General features: G+C 45.0%; 1 protein-coding gene across 1 annotated transcript in view; it reads right to left on the reverse strand.

Annotated features, from left to right (window-relative positions):
- The window catches only part of LOXHD1 (lipoxygenase homology PLAT domains 1), a 133,605-nt gene that overhangs the window by 2,383 nt on the left and 110,666 nt on the right, over positions 1-20,556 (reverse strand). The window contains 4 exon segments of the mRNA XM_056514604.1: positions 1,351-1,512; positions 2,974-3,112; positions 4,235-4,405; positions 16,148-16,333. Of these exon segments, the coding sequence (XP_056370579.1) occupies positions 1,351-1,512; positions 2,974-3,112; positions 4,235-4,405; positions 16,148-16,333 (658 nt within the window).

The following is a 20,556-nucleotide window of genomic DNA, read 5'->3' on the forward strand; positions in this document are numbered from 1 at the left end:
GTAGCTCTGGAATGTGCAAGGAAAATCTTTAAATGCAATCTTTTTACATACTAAGAAGTACTAGCAAAAGGAAAAATCATAGTATAATTCAAAACTATTGCTGCAACAATCTGGTAACTCTTTTAATTTAGTCCTTGGCTTGTCTGGGTCGTTTTTTTGATATTTGGGATGGGTAATACCTTAAGTGAGAACCTGTTCTCATGGTGCAAGCTCTCCAGTTGCTCATGTGCACAGCAAACACCACTGCAAAGTGCAGCATCTGCAGGGCTGGAGGCCTGCTCCAGTGCAAGGACAGGCTTTACCAATACCTTCTGGCTGTCCTCTTTAATTTAAAGCAATCTTTAAAAAGTGGGATTTTATGAGAAAACCTTTGGCCCCTTCACAGCACACTGTCCCAGCAGTTTCAGCATGCTCCCAGTGAGTTCAGTGCACGGATCTGATTGCACAGCTGGACTTCAAGGGTTCAGGCTTTTCCCCACCAGGAGAAAAGAACATGTTTTAGTATGCAATTGACTGAGTTTTCATTCAGCAAATATTATTAAGGCTCTTCAGCTGGCTGATTAATTTGCTAGGAGAGACTCTTAGCTTCTTAAAAAAAAAAAAGCACCACTTCAAGGATTTCTTCTTAAACACTCAATTGTCTCAGCTGGAATGAACTCCTTGTAGTTAAATTCTTCAGCAGCAATGGAAATATCGTGAAGAAGAAGAGAAATCCACAATTAATGTTGTGGATTGTTTTACTGAAGTGCAGCTTGTTCTGCAAATGGGTGATCTCCCCTGTTCCTGCTCAGCCCTGTGGAATCCCTTTCCAAAGATGGGACTCAGGTCAAAGTGTGTGTGACCTGACCCTGCTCAGGGCTCTTCAGGTATGGTTGAGCTGCATGACTGCAATCCTTCCAGTCATGTGTGGTCTTTTGGACCAGACCAGAAGGATCTCTTATCCAAACTGGTCTGAATCAGAGGCTCAGGCTTTGTCTTACTCTCATTTCTAGGAATTCTTTCACAAGCCTTACTTAAAGACCAGTCCAGAGTATCCTACAAACTCCTTGAATTTCAGACACTCTGTTTGTGTTCCATAAGGTGAGACATCAATTCATCCTGGCTCTGAGATTCACTCCAGCCAACTTTTTATAAAGCTACCTGCACATGCAAATACCCTCTCTAACAACTCAGAAACTGTGCAGGTGAGCCAGAGAAGGACATTCTGGACCTGACACACCAAACTACATAACAGAAAATAAGACTTTCTGCTATTTCTTGAGCCTGAAATGCTTCAGGAGGATGTGTGCAGAGCTGCTCAGCTCCCCCATGCCCTCCCAGGGCAGCTCCTTGCTGATGAAAAGCACTTACTTGTTGCAGAGCTCCATCTCTGTCACAATAATCTCCTGGACATGCCAGAAAACATCAACTTTTGCAGATGACTTCTTCCCATCTTTTGGGCAGTGACCAACACAGATGGCTGCAATATCACCAACATTCTTTGAAGAGAACTGGAATGTGTCTGTTGCTCCCCTACAGGAAACAGGGAGCAGTTTCAGCATCCTGGAGGCTGCCAGTGACTTGCCTCATATGGACATTAAGTAATTTGCACATGGCTATGGAAGATAGAAGATAAGCCTTCATTTACAGTCATTTGATTTAACCTACAATCATTCAACACAAAGTATAATTTCCATATTTAAATTTAGTATTTTCTCTGATTAGGGGTGACACTTTAAATTGTTGCCACTAGGACTTTCTAGGATAAACTTGAGCTGTTCCACATACAAAATCAATTTGCCTCATTATAGATAAAGCTAAAGAATGACTAATTTTCCCTCCAGCACTTATTCATTCATTCTTGACAGATACTGTATCTGTTACACATCTACCCACCATAGCTGTTTTAAATTTGCTGGTTGAGACACCCTTCCTGAAGCTTGGATTGGAAATAGTTCAGAGAAACAATTAAATCACATAATCTCAGAATGGTTTGGGTTGGAAAGGACCCTAAAGATCATCTAATTCCAAACTCCTGCCATGGGCAGGCTTGATAGGTTTCTATGAAAGTGTTGACTGGATCTGTTGTGTTCCATGAGTATCTGTTGGGTTTATTTCCTTGGACTGGCCCTTGTTGCCTCCAAGGACAGACTGTGCCTGAGGAAGAGTGGTGTCTAATCCTCTACAGGGACCATCAGCTCAAGAAGCTCCTCCTGATCTTTCACATTTCATGTGATATCTCGGACAGTCATACTACATTTCATATTAGCCATGATTTCACCTTCCTTTACCAGAAAAAAACCCCTTTCCTCCCTGTAAAGCAACAGAACACCAGCAGTGACCCCTAAGGGTGTGCCGTGCCCTTAAACAAGCAGAAAGCACCTGGAGCACTTTGGTCCCATGTGGGAGGAGGAACATGGCCCGTGTTCCTTGGATGTGCCTCAGCAGGAGGCTGATCCCTGCCTTTCCTCACTCCACACTGATCTCACAGCCTCAGCCCCCAGACCCGTCTGCAGAGTCAAATCTGAGCAGCTCTGACAACATCTAGCCTCCAACTATTGTTACTTTCCCTCTGATTCCCGCTGCCAGTGAGAGATGCTGTGAAAGGAACTGAAACCACCTCCAGCTTCCTTCTGCTCCTCCCAGCTCAAAAACCACACAGCATCCCTGGGAGCTCGCCAGGAGCCTCTTGGTGTGCAGTGATACAAAAGGACACACACACACACACACACACACACACACAAGCAAAATCTGCATTTCCTTCTACCAAATGCCTTGTTCTAAAAAGTTGTTCTGAAACCTACTCTGTGTCTGCCCACCTGAAACTCATTTGATATCTTCCCTGTAATCCAAGTGGGAAGCCATCAGGCTTTTTGGAAGGGGGGTGAGAAGCAGCATGGCACAAACACAGCTCCCCATGGCAAGAGGAGGAGGCATTTGTGGAGGACACACAGTGGGTGGGGAGTTCTTCTGGCCCACCATCCTGCTTACTACCTTTCAAACCTCCTTTTCTTGGAGGAGTTTTCCATGAGGAACTCCTTGGAGCGGCCCATCTTCCCTTCTAGGATGATCCAGATGTTTTCCTTTGTATCTGCATCCTCTCTGTCGCTGGTTACTGTGACAATCTCATAGGCTTTAAAGCATAATTAACACACACGTTAAACAGAAAAGGAAGAGCAGATGGCCTGCAAGATCTCTTCATTTGGCTGTCACTTTGCTTAAAAACCCCTCTCCTAATATTTATCACAACCCACAAGACAGCAAGCATTTGCAAAATAAGGGTGGAAACACACTGAAAGCTGTGGGACTTTTGACTTCTAGGTGGTTTGGGATAGAATACATGAAAATTATGAGTCCTGTTCAACTGAGTAGCAAGAATAGATGGAGATTTTCTTAGAACCATAGAATATTCTGTGTTGGGGGGACCCACAAGAATGATTGAGGTCCATCTTGAACAACTTGCATCCAGCTCTGTGCTGTGCTAAGCACTTAATCTGAAGCACAGCCCAAATCCTCTATATTTTCTTTTATTTCTTTCTTTTTCTTTGTGCTACTGTTCCTAGCACAGTGAGGGTGTGCTCAGATGCTGTGGTGGCCTGTAAGTACCCAAAATGCTCCTCACAAAGCTGATTATTTTTCAGGAGCAGAGTACAATCACAGTGAATTGAGGTGATTTTTATCTCTCCAGGATTCTCCTGAAGAAGAACACTGGTGCAGTAGTTCTTGAGAAGGACTCTGCATATCATCAGTGTGGTTAAGTAACTCTTGTTGGCTGAATCACCCACCACATCAGACATCAGTGTAATTACCTTGAGCCCAGTGGGATTTCCCCACAGAGCAGATCCAGGGCTGTGGGCTGTTAGACTCAGCTGGGACACTTTAGCTCATAGCCCAGAACCAGTCAAGGAGGAAGCTGGAGCAATGTTACTTACCAAGCTTTAAGGACTGAACTTATTTTCCACTTCAAAGAACCAACCACATTACTTCTAATGAGATCATATCCATGTATTCTCATGGCTTACTGATGGACTGAACCACTGCAGATGGCCTCCTCTTAGGTTTCAACCCAGAATGAGATCTTTTTCTTCCTCACAAATCCTGTTTTGTTTCTTCCTTATGGTGGAATTGCACTATTGAGCTGAAGTATACATGAAATAACCCCTAAAGCCTGCGTGGGGACCTCCAGCTTGCAGAAAATGTGGTCTATGGTCTCTGAGGTCCCTCAGGAAATGGCACAAGAGCACTCCAGACTCACCAGTCCTTTCCTTCAGCTCCAGGATGTCGTTGTTGGCACAGGCCAGTTCCCTGATGAGCTGCCCATCATCTTCACCTTTCGCCAGCCAGCGATCGCACTGGAAGCGAAATGTCTTGTCCATGGCAGAGTCCATCACATCAATGTATTCCAAGTGCCAGCCTGGGGCAATTCCTAGTAAAACAGCAAAAAATAAAGAAAGTTCGGGATGTTTGCACATGGGAGGTGAGGTACCTTTCCTTGGTAGTTCCATGTTGTTGATATAAATCATAGAAATGGTTCAGGTTGGAAGGGACCTTTAAAAGTCAACTCTCCTGCCATGGGCAGGGACACCTTCCACTTTTCTGGGCTGCTCCAGCCTGTCCAACCTGCCCTTGGACACTTCCAGGCAGCCACAGCTTTTCTGGGCAATCTGTGCCAGAGCCTCACCACCCTCATTGTAAAATATTTCTGCCTTTGTGTATCTAATCCAAATTGACACATCTCTAGTTTTAAACCACCCCCGTTGCCCCGTTGCCCTGCTAAAATGTTTGTCCTCATCTTTCTCATAAGCACTAAGGCAGGGCTGTAAGGTCTCCTTTTTGGATTTGAAATCAGGATGTAAAGCACAACTTCTTCCTTTGGCCCTGCCAGCCAGCACATGCAAGGAAACTGCCCATCCTTGCAAAGCAACGAGGGCTAATTAATGAGTGCTGGGACTGGATGTGAAAACAGGACAGAGTAAAGTGATGGATGTTCCAGCACAGATGACCAAATAATTTTACATTTCCCGTGGGGCCTTCTGAGGAGCCACAGCACCTTTTTAGTTTGCTACTTCATTTATTTGGTTTGTTTTTTTCCTCATTGGAAAAGCAATTTGAAAATGAAGAAAACAGCATTTGAGAATGTTTTCCTGATTTCTTTGTTAAAATCACAGGAGCACTTGTTGACCTCAGTGGGGACGGGAGGTTCTGACAGTTCTACTTTCAGGTCCTGCTATTAGTCAGACAGAAAAAAGCCTGTGTTCATGATGAGACATCTCTGCTCAGTTATTATGTACATCCTGGAGAGATTATACTGCTCTTGCTCTTCCAGGAATTCACTGCTGTGTGCCTATGTCCTTCGTTTGCAAAAATTAATCCTCATTATCCTTGAACAGAAAGTGATGGCATATTTTTGAGTTATGTCAACAAGTTGTCCTTCTCCTGTGGACTGTGAGCCTCCACACCATGTGCTGGCAGTTCTTTACCAGCTTCACAGCCATTGCTGTTTTGTACTTTGGCTGCCTGAACCTTCTCCAAGTTAGGAAATTAAACTGTGCACTGCACTACAGACCTCAACCAACACCACCATTCACCCCTTAAATTTTGGGGGCACAGAACTGCAAAGTCATTGTGCCTGGAAGGTTCATCTGGAGAATATCTTGCCTAGAGCAAGCTCAGATAAAGCAGGTTCCTCAGGGCTGTGTGTGGCTAGGTTTTTAATATCTCCAAGGATGGAGATTCCACAACCTCTCTAGGTGGCCTGTGCCAGAGTTTGATTACCCATACAAAGAAAAGAAAAAGCTTTCTTTTCTTATTTTAAACGGAATTTCCTGTATTTCAGTTTGAGCCCATTCATTCTTATCCTTTCACTGGACACTGATGAGAAGAGTTTGGTTCCACCTGCTTTAATTTTACAGGGTGCCCAGAGCAGCTGTGGCTGCCCCTGGATTCCTGGCAGTGTCCAAGGCCAGGCTGGATGGGGCTTGGAGTCACCTGGGACATGGAAGTGTCCCTGCCCATGGCAGGGGGTGAAACACAATTGTCTTTAAGGTCTCTTCCCTCCCAAACCATTCTGTGATTCTGTGAAGTTTTCCAGGGCTCCCACTGTGATTTAACTGGAGCAACTTGCTCTTCGGGGCTGTTTGGGAAATTTATTCTACACATGTTGGCAGCGACAGCTGTTAATCTTTTGGTAGGATCTTTTCCATTTAAGTTCAATGAACATCTCTGCAGGATATTCAGGAGGCTGCTCTGCTTCCATCAAAACTTCAGTGACAACAGTACAGCATGAAAGAAAGAAAACATGCCTTCCTTTGCAGTGAGAGATGTCAATGCCTGCAGACCAGGATGGAATAAAAGGTTGATCTCAGCCCGGCTGCCAGCAGTGAACAGGATGGTGGGGTCAGGATCAGTGCTAAGCAGCAGAACCAGAAAAGAGGCTGGGTGAGATGCACATGCCCTCCTCCCTCTTCTCCAGCCTGATGCCAGCAGCCACACTCACCAAGAAGCTGCAGCAAAATCCTGCTCTTTCATCAGTGGCAGAGATGGGACAGACCTGCCTTCCCTGCAGATGTTGGGGTTGAGGACAAAGCCAGCTCCTTCCCACAAAGATGCTTTTATCAGCTGTGAACTATTTAAAGAGCAAGTGCTGAGCTCTGTCAGGGATCAACACTGAAAAACAAATGCCAACAGGGTGTCCCTTAAATCAAGAAGCTGGATGGACAGTCTTAGAAAAATGGTACAACTGCTCCTAAACATCCTCCTGTCTGCCTTAAAGAAAAAAAACATTTCCCTCTCACTAGAATTTGCCTTTTTCTCATTTTTATCCCTGATTTTTAGTGACTTAAATTAGATTGTGAGACCTGTACAAGGATCCCTAAAGGCTTTTCATTTCTAGGAGAAACAGCTGAGCCCAGGTGGAAGCTGTCCTGGATAAGTCCAGAGCAGCATATCTCCCCACCCTGTCCATGTCCCATGGTGCAAGGAGTGGTGTCACATCAAGGGTTTCATTGCCACAGCATTAAACCCCATTTAAAAGCTGTGGAAATTGAAGGGTTGCTTCATGTCTGAAAAATGCATCCTGCTCTACCAGAAAAGGTATTGTTTTTCTTCTGTTTCAGACAGGGAAAGTATATATAAAATTCCTTTTTTTTCATTGGTGTGGAAAAGAAAATGGAATGGCCAGTGATGCACAGAGCCTAAATGTGAGACTTTCCCTCTGCTGGGCTGATTCTGTGTGCTGGACATCACACCAGCAGAAGGAGAACAAATTGTGTTTGCAGAACTACTTTCCAGGTCATGAAATCCTGGTTTCAGGCTATTATCCTGTTTACCCCTTGTGTTCCTCTGTGACTTTTGCAATGGGCTCAGAGACACTACAGCACCTAAGCAATGATAGGAAAGAAAACTGCTACCCCAGAGCCACCAAATCCTCAGCCCAAGATGGTTTGTAGAGCAGCATAAGTGAAAGAGGAAGAGGAGCCTGAAAGGTGATGTGAATATAGGAGGGTGAAAGGACTTTGCCAAATCCTGACCCTGCTCACACAGCCTGGCTGCAAGGAGAAACTGAAGCATCTCTGCAGCAATGGCTCATCAGCCTTTCCCCTGGATGCTGTCCCTGATTCTGATCCACTGTGGGAGCCAGAGCTGCTCCATCACTCAGCTTTGGGTGATGCAGAAAAAACAGAGCAAACCTGTTGTATCCTGTTGGCACCTCAAGAAACAGCACCAGGAAAGCAAGGGCTCAGGAAAACATCAGCTGCACAGATTTCTGCCGTGACCCCAGTACAAACCAGGACCACTAAATTTGCCTCCCTTAGTGCTTTGGGCCAGAAGGGAAGAAATAGCACATGTCTGAGTAGTTCCTGCCCAATTATCCAGCCCTTGGTCTTTAAAATAATTTGGCGAGCACTGTGCCTTTGTGAAAGGTCCCCTACCACCAAAACAAGTGTTCAACATTTGTAACAAAAGGTGTTTCACCCCAGGCCTCATTTTGCTGCCGTTGAAAACCCCAGCAACAAACCTGCCTTAATAAAACCCATGGTAGTGCCACATAGGCTCCTTAATGGTCTGCAGCTGGAAGTGACATTTTCAATAGCATGCAAAACATTTCAAATGTAATTAGAGGAAGAGAAGAGCTTTGGGGAAAAAAAGAATCACTTTGCTTGCTTGACTCTGTATAATTTAGTGTGATGTAGGGAAATGTATTCTGTTCCCCGAATGTCCTGATTCAAAAGAGCAGTTATTTATCCCCTTTATCCTCTTTCCTAAAAGGATCCAAGCTGTCCACTGGGGGATACTGGGCAAGGACCCTGAAAGGCCCTCACAGGATTTTCTTTCCTTTCCCCCAGGTGATGCTTTCCTGACATTAGACAGGTTGGATTGTAAGCTCCTTGTCACCCATTTCTGCAGTGATTAGCACAATTGAGCCTGACTGTAGAAGTGGTAGATGAAACACAGATAATGACATTACTGCTTCATTTAACTAAAACCCCAGCCTGCAGCTCCAGAAGCTTCCTTTGCCTCTCTCAGGAACAGCCACAACTTGCCTGCACTCACCCTTAAAATATTAAACCTTTCTGACACCTGCAGAAACATGGGAGGATGGGAGAGAAAAATGGGGTGAAACAAGTGTGGTGGGTTCACTGCTCACCAGGCACCTGGTCCCCGACCTTGCTTTAGTAAATATTAACTGTTCCTTGCAAAGAAAGAGCTGGTGGGATCAAATCTGCTGGCAGAACCACATCCATGCTTGGAAACACATAAATCCATGGAAGTCTCCACTTTCTGCAGCCATATTCGTTGTCTATCCTCTCTATCCCTTATCTTTCTGTAGCATGTCTCTTCTGGTTTGGTTTTGGAAGCAGCTGATGTCTAATCAAGGATAATAGTAGTCATTACTGGTGCTTATGTCTCCACAGGAGTAAAACATCCCTCCTGCTAGGGGCATTCACTGCTCAAGGGGCAGTGAAGAATTGCTGCTGCCAAGCACCAACCAGCACTGCTCAGCCCCTTACCTGCATTTTTTATTTATTTATCTTTAAAATTTTCACGTTTTCTGAAACATGAAGTGACAACCATAGCACAGACAGCTCATCAGCTTTGCATCCTCTGACATTTTTCGTCCCCTGCCTGGTTAGGTGAGCACCCATCCCTAAGCCCCACCTCGTGAGGCACCACCCAGAAAGTGGTGGGAGTTTTGATAGCAGCACCAAACCACTCGAAATGGAGTGTTAATTGTGAGGTGTTAAAATCATAGCATCTAGCTGTGCATCAGTACATCTCAAAACACTCTAAGAAGGTGAATAATTTTTATCCCTAATTTACATAATTGAAAATGAGGTACAGGGATGCGATTTACGCAAGGTCATTCAGCAAGCCAGTGGCAGAATAAAAATAGATCAATTCTGTGTATCTCTCCTTTAGGATCATGTTAGCTCACACCACAACATTTCTCATCAGGGCAGACAGGCAATGCAAAAAAATCTCCCACAGTCTTTGAGAAAGCAGAAGATTAACACTTGGGATAGTTTTAGAAAATAGGTGCCCTGCCCCCTCTCTCCTCTGTTGTCTCTGCAACTTGTTCAGTCCAGGATTTGACTTAGGTCAAAACTACCCATAAATTACTCTCAGACACACCCCACTCCTCCAGCCCTCACATCTTACAGATAAACTACTCCTGTGCAAAAGCACTTAACAGCTCAAACTGGAGATGGAACAATTTCTTAGATTGTATTCTTGTGATTGAAGGAAATTTTGTATTTTATTGAGGAATACTTGAAGCAAAAGCTTTTAATAAGGATGCAGGATAATTTGTCCCCAAGAGGAGCAAAGGAGGCCTGTAGAAAAGAGAAGCTTTTACAGAAATGAAAATTCTAAGGCTACATCTGTCCTTCTGGGTTCCTTCTGAAGGGTTCTACCATTCATGAGATTGGAAAGGAATGAATGCACAAGGTCAACACCAAAGTCTTTGCGTTCTGTGTCAGTCTGCTATTTTAATTCCTTGCATCTTTTTTCTGCTTCATGTCACTTTTGGACTGTGATACCTTGGGAGTATCTCTTGGTTAAGCTATAACACCTGTAGCACTTCTTTCACAGGATCATGGGATGGTTTGGGATGGGTGGGAGATTAAAACTCATCCCATTCCACCCCTGCCATGGGCAGGGACACCTTCCAAGGCTGCTCCAAGCCCCATCCAGCCTGGCCTTGGACACTTCCATGGGTGAAGCAGCCACAGCTTCTCTGTGCCAGGGCCTCATAATCCTCACAGGGGTGAAATCCTTATCATTTTGATAACACTGTAGGGTGGAAAAACCTGGCATTGAAGAGAGGGAGGTCTCTGTGGGTCGGTGCTGGAATCTCCCAAGGTGCTGAGGCCAGATTTGGACAATTTCAAGGACTAATCAGTCCTGGCACAGCTGCTGGCATGCTGCAACTCTGCAGGCTGCACCCTCACTTGAGTCCAGTCTGAATCGTAGACTTGGATGCATCCAAAAAGATGTGCAGGATTTGGCATTGTCTTCCTCTGTACTGAGCCACCAACAAAACAGGGAATGTGATGGACTCTCCTCTCCTCTCCTCTCCTCTCCTCTCCTCTCCTCTCCTCTCCTCTCCTCTCCTCTCCTCTCCTCTCCTCTCCTCTCCTCTCCTCTCCTCTCCTCTCCTCTCCTCTCCTCTCCTCTCCTCTCCTCTCCTCTCCTCTCCTCTCCTCTCCTCTCCTCTCCTCTCCTCTCCTCTCCTCTCCTCTCCTCTCCTCTCCTCTCCTCTCCTCTCCTCTCCTCTCCTCTCCTCTCCTCTCCTCTCCTCTCCTCTCCTCTCCTCTCCTCTCCTCTCCTCTCCTCTCCTCTCCTCTCCTCTCCTCTCCTCTCCTCTCCTCTCCTCTCCTCTCCTCTCCTCTCCTCTCCTCTCCTCTCCTCTCCTCTCCTCTCCTCTCGCAGTTTTGCACATCTATTTCTCTTCCTCTCACTTTTTATTTAAAGCAGAATCTCTTCAACAAATCTGCCCCGAGGATCAGCAGAGTTTATGAGGCAACAGTCAAGAGGGAGGGCTTAGAAAAACCCTGCTCAGGCCTGATAGCTGAGTAAATCCTTACAAAGGGCTAAAAAAGAGCTCTTTAGGTGTGGTTTTTTTTTAATAATTTATGGCCTACAAGTGCCCCAAAGGCTTGGAATCATGTCCATGAATTGCAGAAACAGACCTCTGGAATAGCTGTGTGCTGTGAGTTCAAGGCTTGGGCAATTTAACATCTGAGTCAAGGTACTGCTCCTGGAAAAGGTAGTTCCTCCAGAGAAAGAAAAGGGAAACTGAGGGTGTATAAATTGTTTTCACTTGAGTCCAAAGCAAAAGGGGAATAAGATACTTTCTCTTTAGGAAGAGCCACCCAAAAAGAGTCACTCAGGCTATTTAAAACTCTGCTGGACAATGCCAGGGCAGCTGGTGAGTTGAGAGAAAGGCCTTGTTAAGGAAAAGAAGAAGTCTGGCTCCATAACCTTGGTATTTACTTTTGTCTCTGCTCCTACAACACAGAAAAGTCTGGTTTGTCCATAATTAGACTCTTCCTGGCTCCCTTTGGTTGATGGCAACTGATATAATCAAGAATCTTAAATTAATTACTTTAGACAGACTGCTTATCACCTGGGTTCAAATCTACTCAGGCAGATGAGGGAGCTAAGTCCAGATTTCCCATACCTCTTTATTTCATGGAGAAAAAGGCAACAACAATTAAAAAAACAAAACCAACCAACCAACCAAAAAAAAAAAACAAAAAACAAACCCCAAATCCAAACAAAAAAACCCAACCAACCAAATTACAAACCATAAAACAGGAGGAAAAAGGGCTTTTTCTAGGTCTGTTACAGAGATACTTAGAAGCTTTCAGTCATTCTTCCAGAATGGTGATTTAGTCCTTATAGCAGACAAAAAAAATATTGAGGCCTATATTTAGAAAGCCAGCATTTCTATAGACCTACAGATACTGATCTTGCATAAAATGTAGAAGTAAATGAACTGAGATATGAGAAAATACATAGTGCCTATCTGAGATCAGAAGATGGGGAGTCTGGAAGTGATTAAATTTGCTCAGGGAGTCTAAATATATTAGGTTGAACATCAGTATCTCAAAGTAAACAGGGGCAAGATAAAAAGACATGGAGCAAAATTAAAACTAAATTTCATTCACGTCACTTTGCTGTTACCAGGACCTCACTGGTGAGCTCTAAACTTCTGAAAAAATCAGAAACAAGTTCCTTGAAATTGCAGTTGTGAAGTCTTTAAACTGCCTGGTTTCAAATGAGCAACAACTTCCTCCCTAATCATTTTTACTGAAGTTAGAGAAATTAGATGGGGGCTTCATTTCTCCTTTATGTCCCATACAGAGTTGTCACTCAGCAGTTTTTGTGGGGAAAATGGCATTTAAAAGCATTAAAGTGCCATGCTTTTCCAGAGGATGGAAACATGGTGTGTGCAATTTAGAGACCTTCTGATAGTTTTGCCATGGCAATTACTATCTCTTTAACTCTGAACACCCCACTGCAGTCAAATTTCAGTGAAAGGATAAACAAAAGTGGGATGAGAACTGGGAGCAAAGCCACTGCAGCAAGGCTATGCCAAGGGAGAAGGATGCTGAGCTGTGTGCACGGCACAGTGAACACAATGGGCAAGGCATTTAAATGTATTTTATCCTGAAATACAGGCAGGCAGTTGGAGTCTTGATATGATAAGGAAAAAGAAGCTTTTCAATGGTTGGTATTTCCCCTAACTAACCTTGAATGTGGTGCTGTCATTTGCCCCAAATATAAGAAGGATGTGGAGCTGCTGCAGCCAGTGCAGAGGAGGGTGACAAAAATACGCGCAGGGCTGGAGCCCCTCTGCTCTGGAGCCAGGCTGGCAGAGCTGGGGGTGCTCAGCTGCACAAGAGAAGCTCCAGGGAGAGCTCAGAGCCCCTGCCAGGGCCTGAAGGGGCTCCAGGAGAGCTGCACAGGGACTGGGGACAAGGCATGCAGGGACAGGACACAGGCAATGGCTCCCAGTGCCAGAGGGCAGGGCTGGATGGGATATTGGGAAGGAATTGCTGGTGGGAGGGTGGGCAGGCCCTGGCACAGGGTGCCCAGAGCAGCTGTGGCTGCCCCTGGATCCCTGGCAGTGCCCAAGGCCAGGCTGGATGGGAATTGGAGCAGCCTGGGACAGTGGAAGGTGTCCCTTCCCATGGCAGGAGGTGGGATGGGATGATCTTTTAAGTTCCCTTCCAACCCCAGCCATTCTGTGATTCTGTGATTCTGTGATTCTGTGATTCTGTGATTCTGTGATTCTGTGATTCTGTGATTCTGTGACTCTGTGATTCTGTGATTCTGCCATTCTGTCATTCTGTGCTTGAGACTTATAATTTAGAAGAAAAGGAAATGAACATCGAGCACGCTCCAGGTATTCAGGACTCGAGGAGCAATGAGGTGGGCCAACATGAGGCCAAATCTTCCACAGGCCATTGGTGGGGAGCTATTTAGTCCAAAAAAAAAAAGCCAGAAAAGATGTAAAGAAAGCATGATCAACATCTGAAGCTTCAGAGTAGTGGTAAATACAAACGTATTCTTATTTAATGCCCAAAGTCTCTCGCGCATCTGACAAAAAACATATTTGACCCCTGACCCTACTATTCATTTAAAAGAAATAGAGCCAGGAATTTCTAGGCAGTGCCACAACCAATTTATATAAATTATATATAGGGAGCAGGCATATATTCAAAGGATAGCTATATCCTGGGATCTCAGCAGTCATAAATACTCTACCCACCCAACAAACTGTCATGCTGGATTGTGTGAAGTTTTAGATAGGAGATGCCTTTCACGTGACTAATGCAAGAACAATGTAGACAACATATGTTATGATTTAAACAACAGTTTTCCTTCTTTCTGTGGGGAAAAGCAAGTACATTTTTGCTGAACAAAACCTGAGCATGGTGTTTATCCAAGGCTTAAATTAACCTTGCTGTCAGCCAGGTTTGGTAAGAACTAGTGTTTATTAGTGAAAACCAGGGTTATGAGGAAATAAGGAGAGAGAATATGAGGCTGCCATGTGTATTTATACACATATTTCAGGTTCTAGACACCCAGATTAGCATTTTAGCTGACTTGTGGTGGCTATCTGGGTACATGTTCTTAGCCCAGAGCAAATTTAAACTAATTGAGCCTGTTTACTGCTTAGCCTAAGGCTAAACTCTGTTACCTCCCTTTGCCACCAACCAGCTGCACACAGCCAGCAATTACCAACTTGTTTCAGCAGCATCATCAGTGGCACTGAGAAGGTGAAGTTGTGCAAGAAGGAAAAGGCAACAAAACCCTCCTGGATTAACAGGATTTGCTCCTCATGCAGCAGGCAACACTCGTGGGACTCGGTGCCACAGGATGTGTGGGTGCAAATATCTCCCTGAGGGCCTGGGCAAGAACTGGGATGAGAAAATCCACTGGAAATTATTTAATGGACACAAATGGTATCCAGTTCAGGAGATGCCCTGAGCTATTCCTCATGCAAAATGCAGAGGATAGTGAAAGGATTACACATGCTGAGCCTGTCCTCTTCCTCAGGCATCCAGTGATGCTGCTGTTGGAAGGAGCTGCTGGGCCCTACAGACCCTCCATCTGATCCAGTTCTCACCTTCCTGCATCCCAGTCTGTGTCCCTGAGGACCAGCTTTGCTCTGGTGGGTGAATTTCATCCTGTGAACACAGCAGCCACCAGGGAGCCACGATGCCACTTGAGGAAAAAGTTATTTTAGCACATGTTTCAGCTGGTAATGGGTTTGAAAGCAAATCTGCAAGTCCATGTTGATTTCTTGGTGCTATCAGAAGGATGTCTGAACCACTCCTGGAACTGCTGAAAAGCCTGTTTACTGAGCTGAAACTCTCATTCAATAGCCCTTTCCATATCTACATCTGAACTGCAGATCTAAGGAATTAGTGTTTTGGCAAAGTAGTCAGGTAAAAGCAGTTCCCTTACTGCATTCAGCAACAGCTATACAACATGATATTATATAATTTAATCAACTAAATTGTGCTGTGTTATGGGAGAGATAAATATGAGCTCAGAGCCTGCAGTGTCTGGCAATAAACAATCATGTTAGGTGGATGTATCTCCCATATTTCACAGCAGACAGAGGCTACCACTAGATGTGCTTTTTCTCTCTCAAAGACTTTCCAATGGGAAAGCCTAATCCAGAGACAGCATCTTTTATTAACAGAGGTTACATGCAGCCTTCCCCATCTGCCACAACTCGGAGTAGTTGAGAGGATGGTGGCCAGGTCACATCAGCTCTGGCATGAAACCCATCCCAGCCACAAACCAGCTGCCTCAGTGCAGCCAGGTAATGGCTGGGGAGTCCCCCTGCCATCCCTCCCTGGATTGTGATAAATATTACTGCCAGACAGCTTTATTAATAGTGACTCAGGTGAGCCTGTGGGAGCTGTGGAGCTTCACCTTTGGGCTGCAGCAAGGCCACTACTGAGCCAGGCATTGCTAATGCAGTGTGATCTCTTTCACATGAAGATGGGATGGGATGGTATGTCACCACTGCAGAGTTAGTGATGCATTTGTTACAACATACCACTTGGTGCCTGAATGACAACACAAATGACTGTGACAGTGGCACTGAGCCCTGCTCTGCTGTCTGTGACACCGGTCAGGGTGTCCAGCAGCAGGGAGATGTCAGAACCCCTCTCAGCAGCATGCTGCATGCTCACCAGCTGGTGCAGTGATCTTAATAAAGCCAGACAAAATAAAGCCTTATTTCTGCCTTCTAAGGCTCACTGTGTTATGCCAGGCTGCATTTCAGTGTCAGTGTCAGGCTGAGAGCACAAAATTGCTCTGGGAGTGCCATGCTGGCCTGTGTGAGAGGTGCTGCATGGATGCAGTCAGTGTTGGGACACCAGGCTGGGTGTCTTTGCTCGGGGGAGGCTGTAGGGTGGCTGTAAGCCCAGAGTGAAGCTGGGGACCTGCTGCAGAGGAGGCTGCACCAGCAGCCAGAGAAAGGGCCACCTGCATGAAGGGAGTGTGGCCCGACAGGGAAGACACAGGATCTGGGAAAAATCCAGGTAATTTTCCCAGCCTGACTCTGCCTTCAGCCTGTCTTGTGTCTGTGTGTTCCCTCCAGTGAAAACACCCCACACCACCCCTGCGCTGCCCTGACCTTTGTTGTCGTGCCAGATCCGCACTTTGCAGAGGTCTCCCAGGCTCAGCATTTCAGAGAAGCTGAATTCATCCATCTGGTTCCTCTCAAACTTGTTGGACTTGTTGGACTCCTTCAGAGGCAGGGTGCCACTGTCCCCATACTCCCCAAACAGGATCAAGGACACGTTGGCGTCGGTGCCTGCTCCTGGAAGGAGAGAGCAGAGAAAAATGCTGGGCTGGCTCCCAGCACAGTGTGGGGAGCCAGCAAAGGCAGGCTGGAAGGGGCTGCACGTCTCTCTGGGCACCACCAAGACATTTCAGTGGATTCCTGCAGGATCCAGCTCTTCCAGTCCATCCCACAAATACACAATATTTGTATAGATACATAAAGCTGGATGCTTTGCCCTGGCGCTTCAGGTGTGGTGACCACGGTGATGGCAGCACTCACAGGAAGCAGAAATTTCTGTTCCTGATGGAGGAATGTCCATCACAACACTCTACAGGGGATGTCAGTATAGTAACTCCAAGTATTCCAGTATTCCAGTATTCCAAGGTAGCTTGGGAAGTAAAAGTGATTTACCCAGCAGAATCCAGCAATCTACTAAGGAGTGTTAAAGAACATACTTTATCGCTTTTCTAGCAATGAAGTGTTGTCCTGGACTTCCCACTGAGGCACAGTCCCTTTTTGACTCTCAGTCATTCCCTCCTGCAGTCCCACAACCTTTTCCAGGCAGTTTTGGCACTCGGGATCCTTCAGCTGGGTCTGTCTCCCCCTGCTCTCCCTGTGCTTGATGGTACAGGGATTCCAGAGCTACGTACAGACCATCAGCCAAGCCACTGCACCATCTCATGGCCCCTTTCTCTCAACACCCAGCAGATCTCCCTTCTATATTTCTCTTTCTCCAAGTATTGTCCATGCAGCAATTAATGGAAAAAGTCACAATTTCTCATGCAACAGTTTGCCCTACCACCTTTCAACTTCTTATTGTGTATATTCTAGGAAATTAGAAAATTTCCAAGATCTTTACTACCTGATATTGACATTTGTCTTCTACTGCCCATATTTTGCCAAAGAGGACAGCCATGATGCTTTCCTGACTTTTGGGGAGTTCAAGGCCAAACCACTACCTGCAGTGACCTTAAATTTTAGCTGCAAGTGTTGCATTTTCACCTGGCACTATTTATAGTTCGATCAAAACAATTACATTTTAATTTTGATGCCGTAATATAAAAGCAGACTCAGAGAGAGAAACGAGATTACACGTGGGCAGACAGTCATTGCTGTGTCAGAACCAAGGTCCTTAAATTTAGGAAAAGGTAGATGAGACCATCAAGCTCAAATCTGCCTTTCAAAGAAACTCAGCATCTGCTGCCCTCGTTTGGACAGCCCAGCTTTGAAAGTCTAACCTCCTGCCAGGCCCTTTCTTACACAAGAGCATCACAAATCCACTTGGAGCCACACAGACAGTATTTCCCACAGCTCCATTCAAACATAATATTAGGGGGACTGTAAACTTTTGGAGAAAGGTCCCACTTCCACAGGATTATTACTTGCATACAGAAGTTAGGAAGAAATCATGACTGTTCTTAGGGATGGACTGGGAAAAAAAATAATTGCTAGAAGAGGAGAAAAAGAATCATATAGAGGAAAGGCAAAGCAACATGTGTCCATGTGAGAAGCTGCCCATGTTAAATTTGGGCTAATTTTCAACAGTTCCCTGGGAAGGGTTTAAGTAGGAAGAGGAGGCATCAGGGATGCAGGCAGTTCATCTGGCAGTACTTTTTATGACCCTGAAGCTTGCTGAGGTGAGGAACAAAGCAAACTGAAGTCCATTTTCTTGCAAGGAGCAGGCTCCTAATTAATGCCAGGTCTCAAAAAGCACAGAACCAACTGTTTCTTAGCAAAACCGTCCCTGCAGGAAGAAGCTTATGAAGGTCTCATGCTGTGACATTTCCCTCACAAGCAATTAGCAGGAGATGGGAAAGTAAAAAAACAGAAATGTTAAATCAATGTACATTTCACTTATTTGGGTCTCTGATATTTTTGTTGTCGTTGTTGTTGCCCGTTCCAGGAAACTGTCAGGCACATTTGGGAACTGTAAAAGACTTGACAAATAAAGAGATGGAGGTACTGTTGTTGCACCAGCCTTAACTGGTGATGAGTGCAGTAGATCATGGGTTGATACTGGGATCTGCAGAACAGGGCTGAACTTCACCATCAGCACCCTGAACAATGGGCAGAGTGTTTCCCCAGCTTAGGTTTGTGTGAGTGACTGACACACTGAATGCCAGAATCCCAACCCAGATGGACCTTGAGAAACCTGAGGATTGGGCAGGCAGAAATCCCATGGAATTCAGCAAGGAGAAATGCAAAATCCTCTGTCTGGGCTGGAATTAACCTTGCACATGCTGGGAAGGTGAAGATGACCCAGAGTTTACAGCAGTACCATTCATATTCTGATTGGATCCAAGCTAGCATGGAGTTTCCAGAGTTCAGTGGAAAACACCAGTTTGAATTCCTGGGTTTTGTCAAGACACTGAGAAGAGCTCAAGGGATGACTACTGAGGTGGACAAGAGCTGGGACACAGCACTGTGAGGAGAAGCCCTGAGAGGAGCTGGGGCAGGTGCACAAGGGCCCCATGTACAGGGACAGTGATAATGATGGCAGGGCCATGCACTCTGTCACATCATACCCCAAAAAACCACAAACACAAGTTGCTGGGAAGATTCTGGCTTGGAATGAAGAAAAAAACCAAGTTTCTTAGGAATATGGTGCAGGTCTGGGTGCAGATGCCTGGGGAGGAGGTGGCATCACTGCTCCTGGAGCTGTCCAGTGTTTGGCTGGGCACTCTTGACCAGGTGCTGGCAACAGTCCTCTGAGCAGGAAAATGGGTGGAATAACCTCCAGAGGACCCCTCCAACAGAAATCTCTATGATTACGTGATTCTTACTGAGCAGATGCTGCATTTTTAAACAAACTCTGGGCTTGAATCACTGCCTTCTGAGGCCAAAGAATGTCCTTCTTTTGACATAAAAAAAGTTCTATATAAGGCACTAGGAACTGTCCTAAATTATGTAATTTGTAGGTTGGAACTGAGTTGACAACATCCTAATTAATCTTATAACAGCAGAGATAAGAACCTTCTGCTTCATTAATGCTTGGAAAATGAGAAAGCAGTATTTTTTCACTCTCCATCTTTACTGCATTAACATGTATGTGATGCCTGCATAAAGTAAAAATTAACCAGGCAAAGGAGATTTTTGTGCCCCAGAAATAGCCATGGGGTGGTCTGGCTCTATTGCATTTCTGTCTATGGGTCCTGCCTTGAAGGAGAACAGATTGTGCTTTACATCTGAGGTCAAGACCTTGGTTTTAACCAAAGATTACCCATCTGAGTTCGGAGGTGTATGCCCTAACAATCTCTTCTTGTCTATGTGTAGTCTAAGAGCCATCTGAGATACTGCTGGTGGTGGAAAAGAGGTGATTTGAACTTCACAGGAGCAGAGTCATTCCCTGCTGCAAACTCTGTAGGTTAAATTTTCACTGGAGTAGAGTGACTTTGTGAAAGACAAGCTGTAACTTAAAGATTTTTTTGAGGAAAATGTAAAACAATGCTGTTGTTAAATGTGTGTGTGGTGGGGAGGAAATAGCTTGTGCTTTCTGGTTTGCTGCAGAATCTTCTCTGTGGCATTAATTTTCCCTAACTTTAGCCATCAACCTAACTTAATCATGAAGTCTGTGTCTGATGAAGGAAAACTCAAGAGGCAGAGAGACTCAGGAGAGTTATCCAGACCACTGATAAAGACTTCTCTCCCATATGAATTGACCAGAGACAGTCTAAACTAGGAGGAACTAAGACCGGAAACATAATTTTTCAGAGATTTGCAAATAGGTGAGATTATTTTGCCTGCTGGTTTTTTTTTTTTTTTTTTTTTTTTTTTTACTTTTGGTGACTCTTAGGCTGGAAAGTTGAAAGTCGTTGCAAAGAAAAACTTTATACCTAGAAATAAACACATTTTATTCTAGTCCTTTGTGCAGTATTGCTGCTCCTTGACAATGTCAGTGTGGCAGGAGATGATATAACATGTTTAAACATCACCAAGGATAAAAGGTCTTTCTTCCTGAATTGGTCCAACCAGGAGTAATTGTGGAATACATAATGATCAAAAAGGGGAGATGGTTCATGACTTGCACCTGCTTTAGATAAGCTGGATAAAGTTCAACATTATGTCAGTGAGCTGTGTGATCTAATCACAAACAGACTCTCTGAAACCTCTCTGTAATCTGCTCTTTCCTACTGGTTGTCGCTGTTCATAATGAAATAAAATGTTTCTTCATTAATACCCGTCATCCTTCATTCAATGGGAAGGGCAGATCTGTCTGCTGCTGCTGTCATTTTCTATTCTCCTCTCATTTCTGTTTCCAT

This window comes from Oenanthe melanoleuca, chromosome Z (assembly GCF_029582105.1).
Source record: "Oenanthe melanoleuca isolate GR-GAL-2019-014 chromosome Z, OMel1.0, whole genome shotgun sequence".
NCBI classification, from domain to species: domain Eukaryota; kingdom Metazoa; phylum Chordata; class Aves; order Passeriformes; family Muscicapidae; genus Oenanthe; species Oenanthe melanoleuca.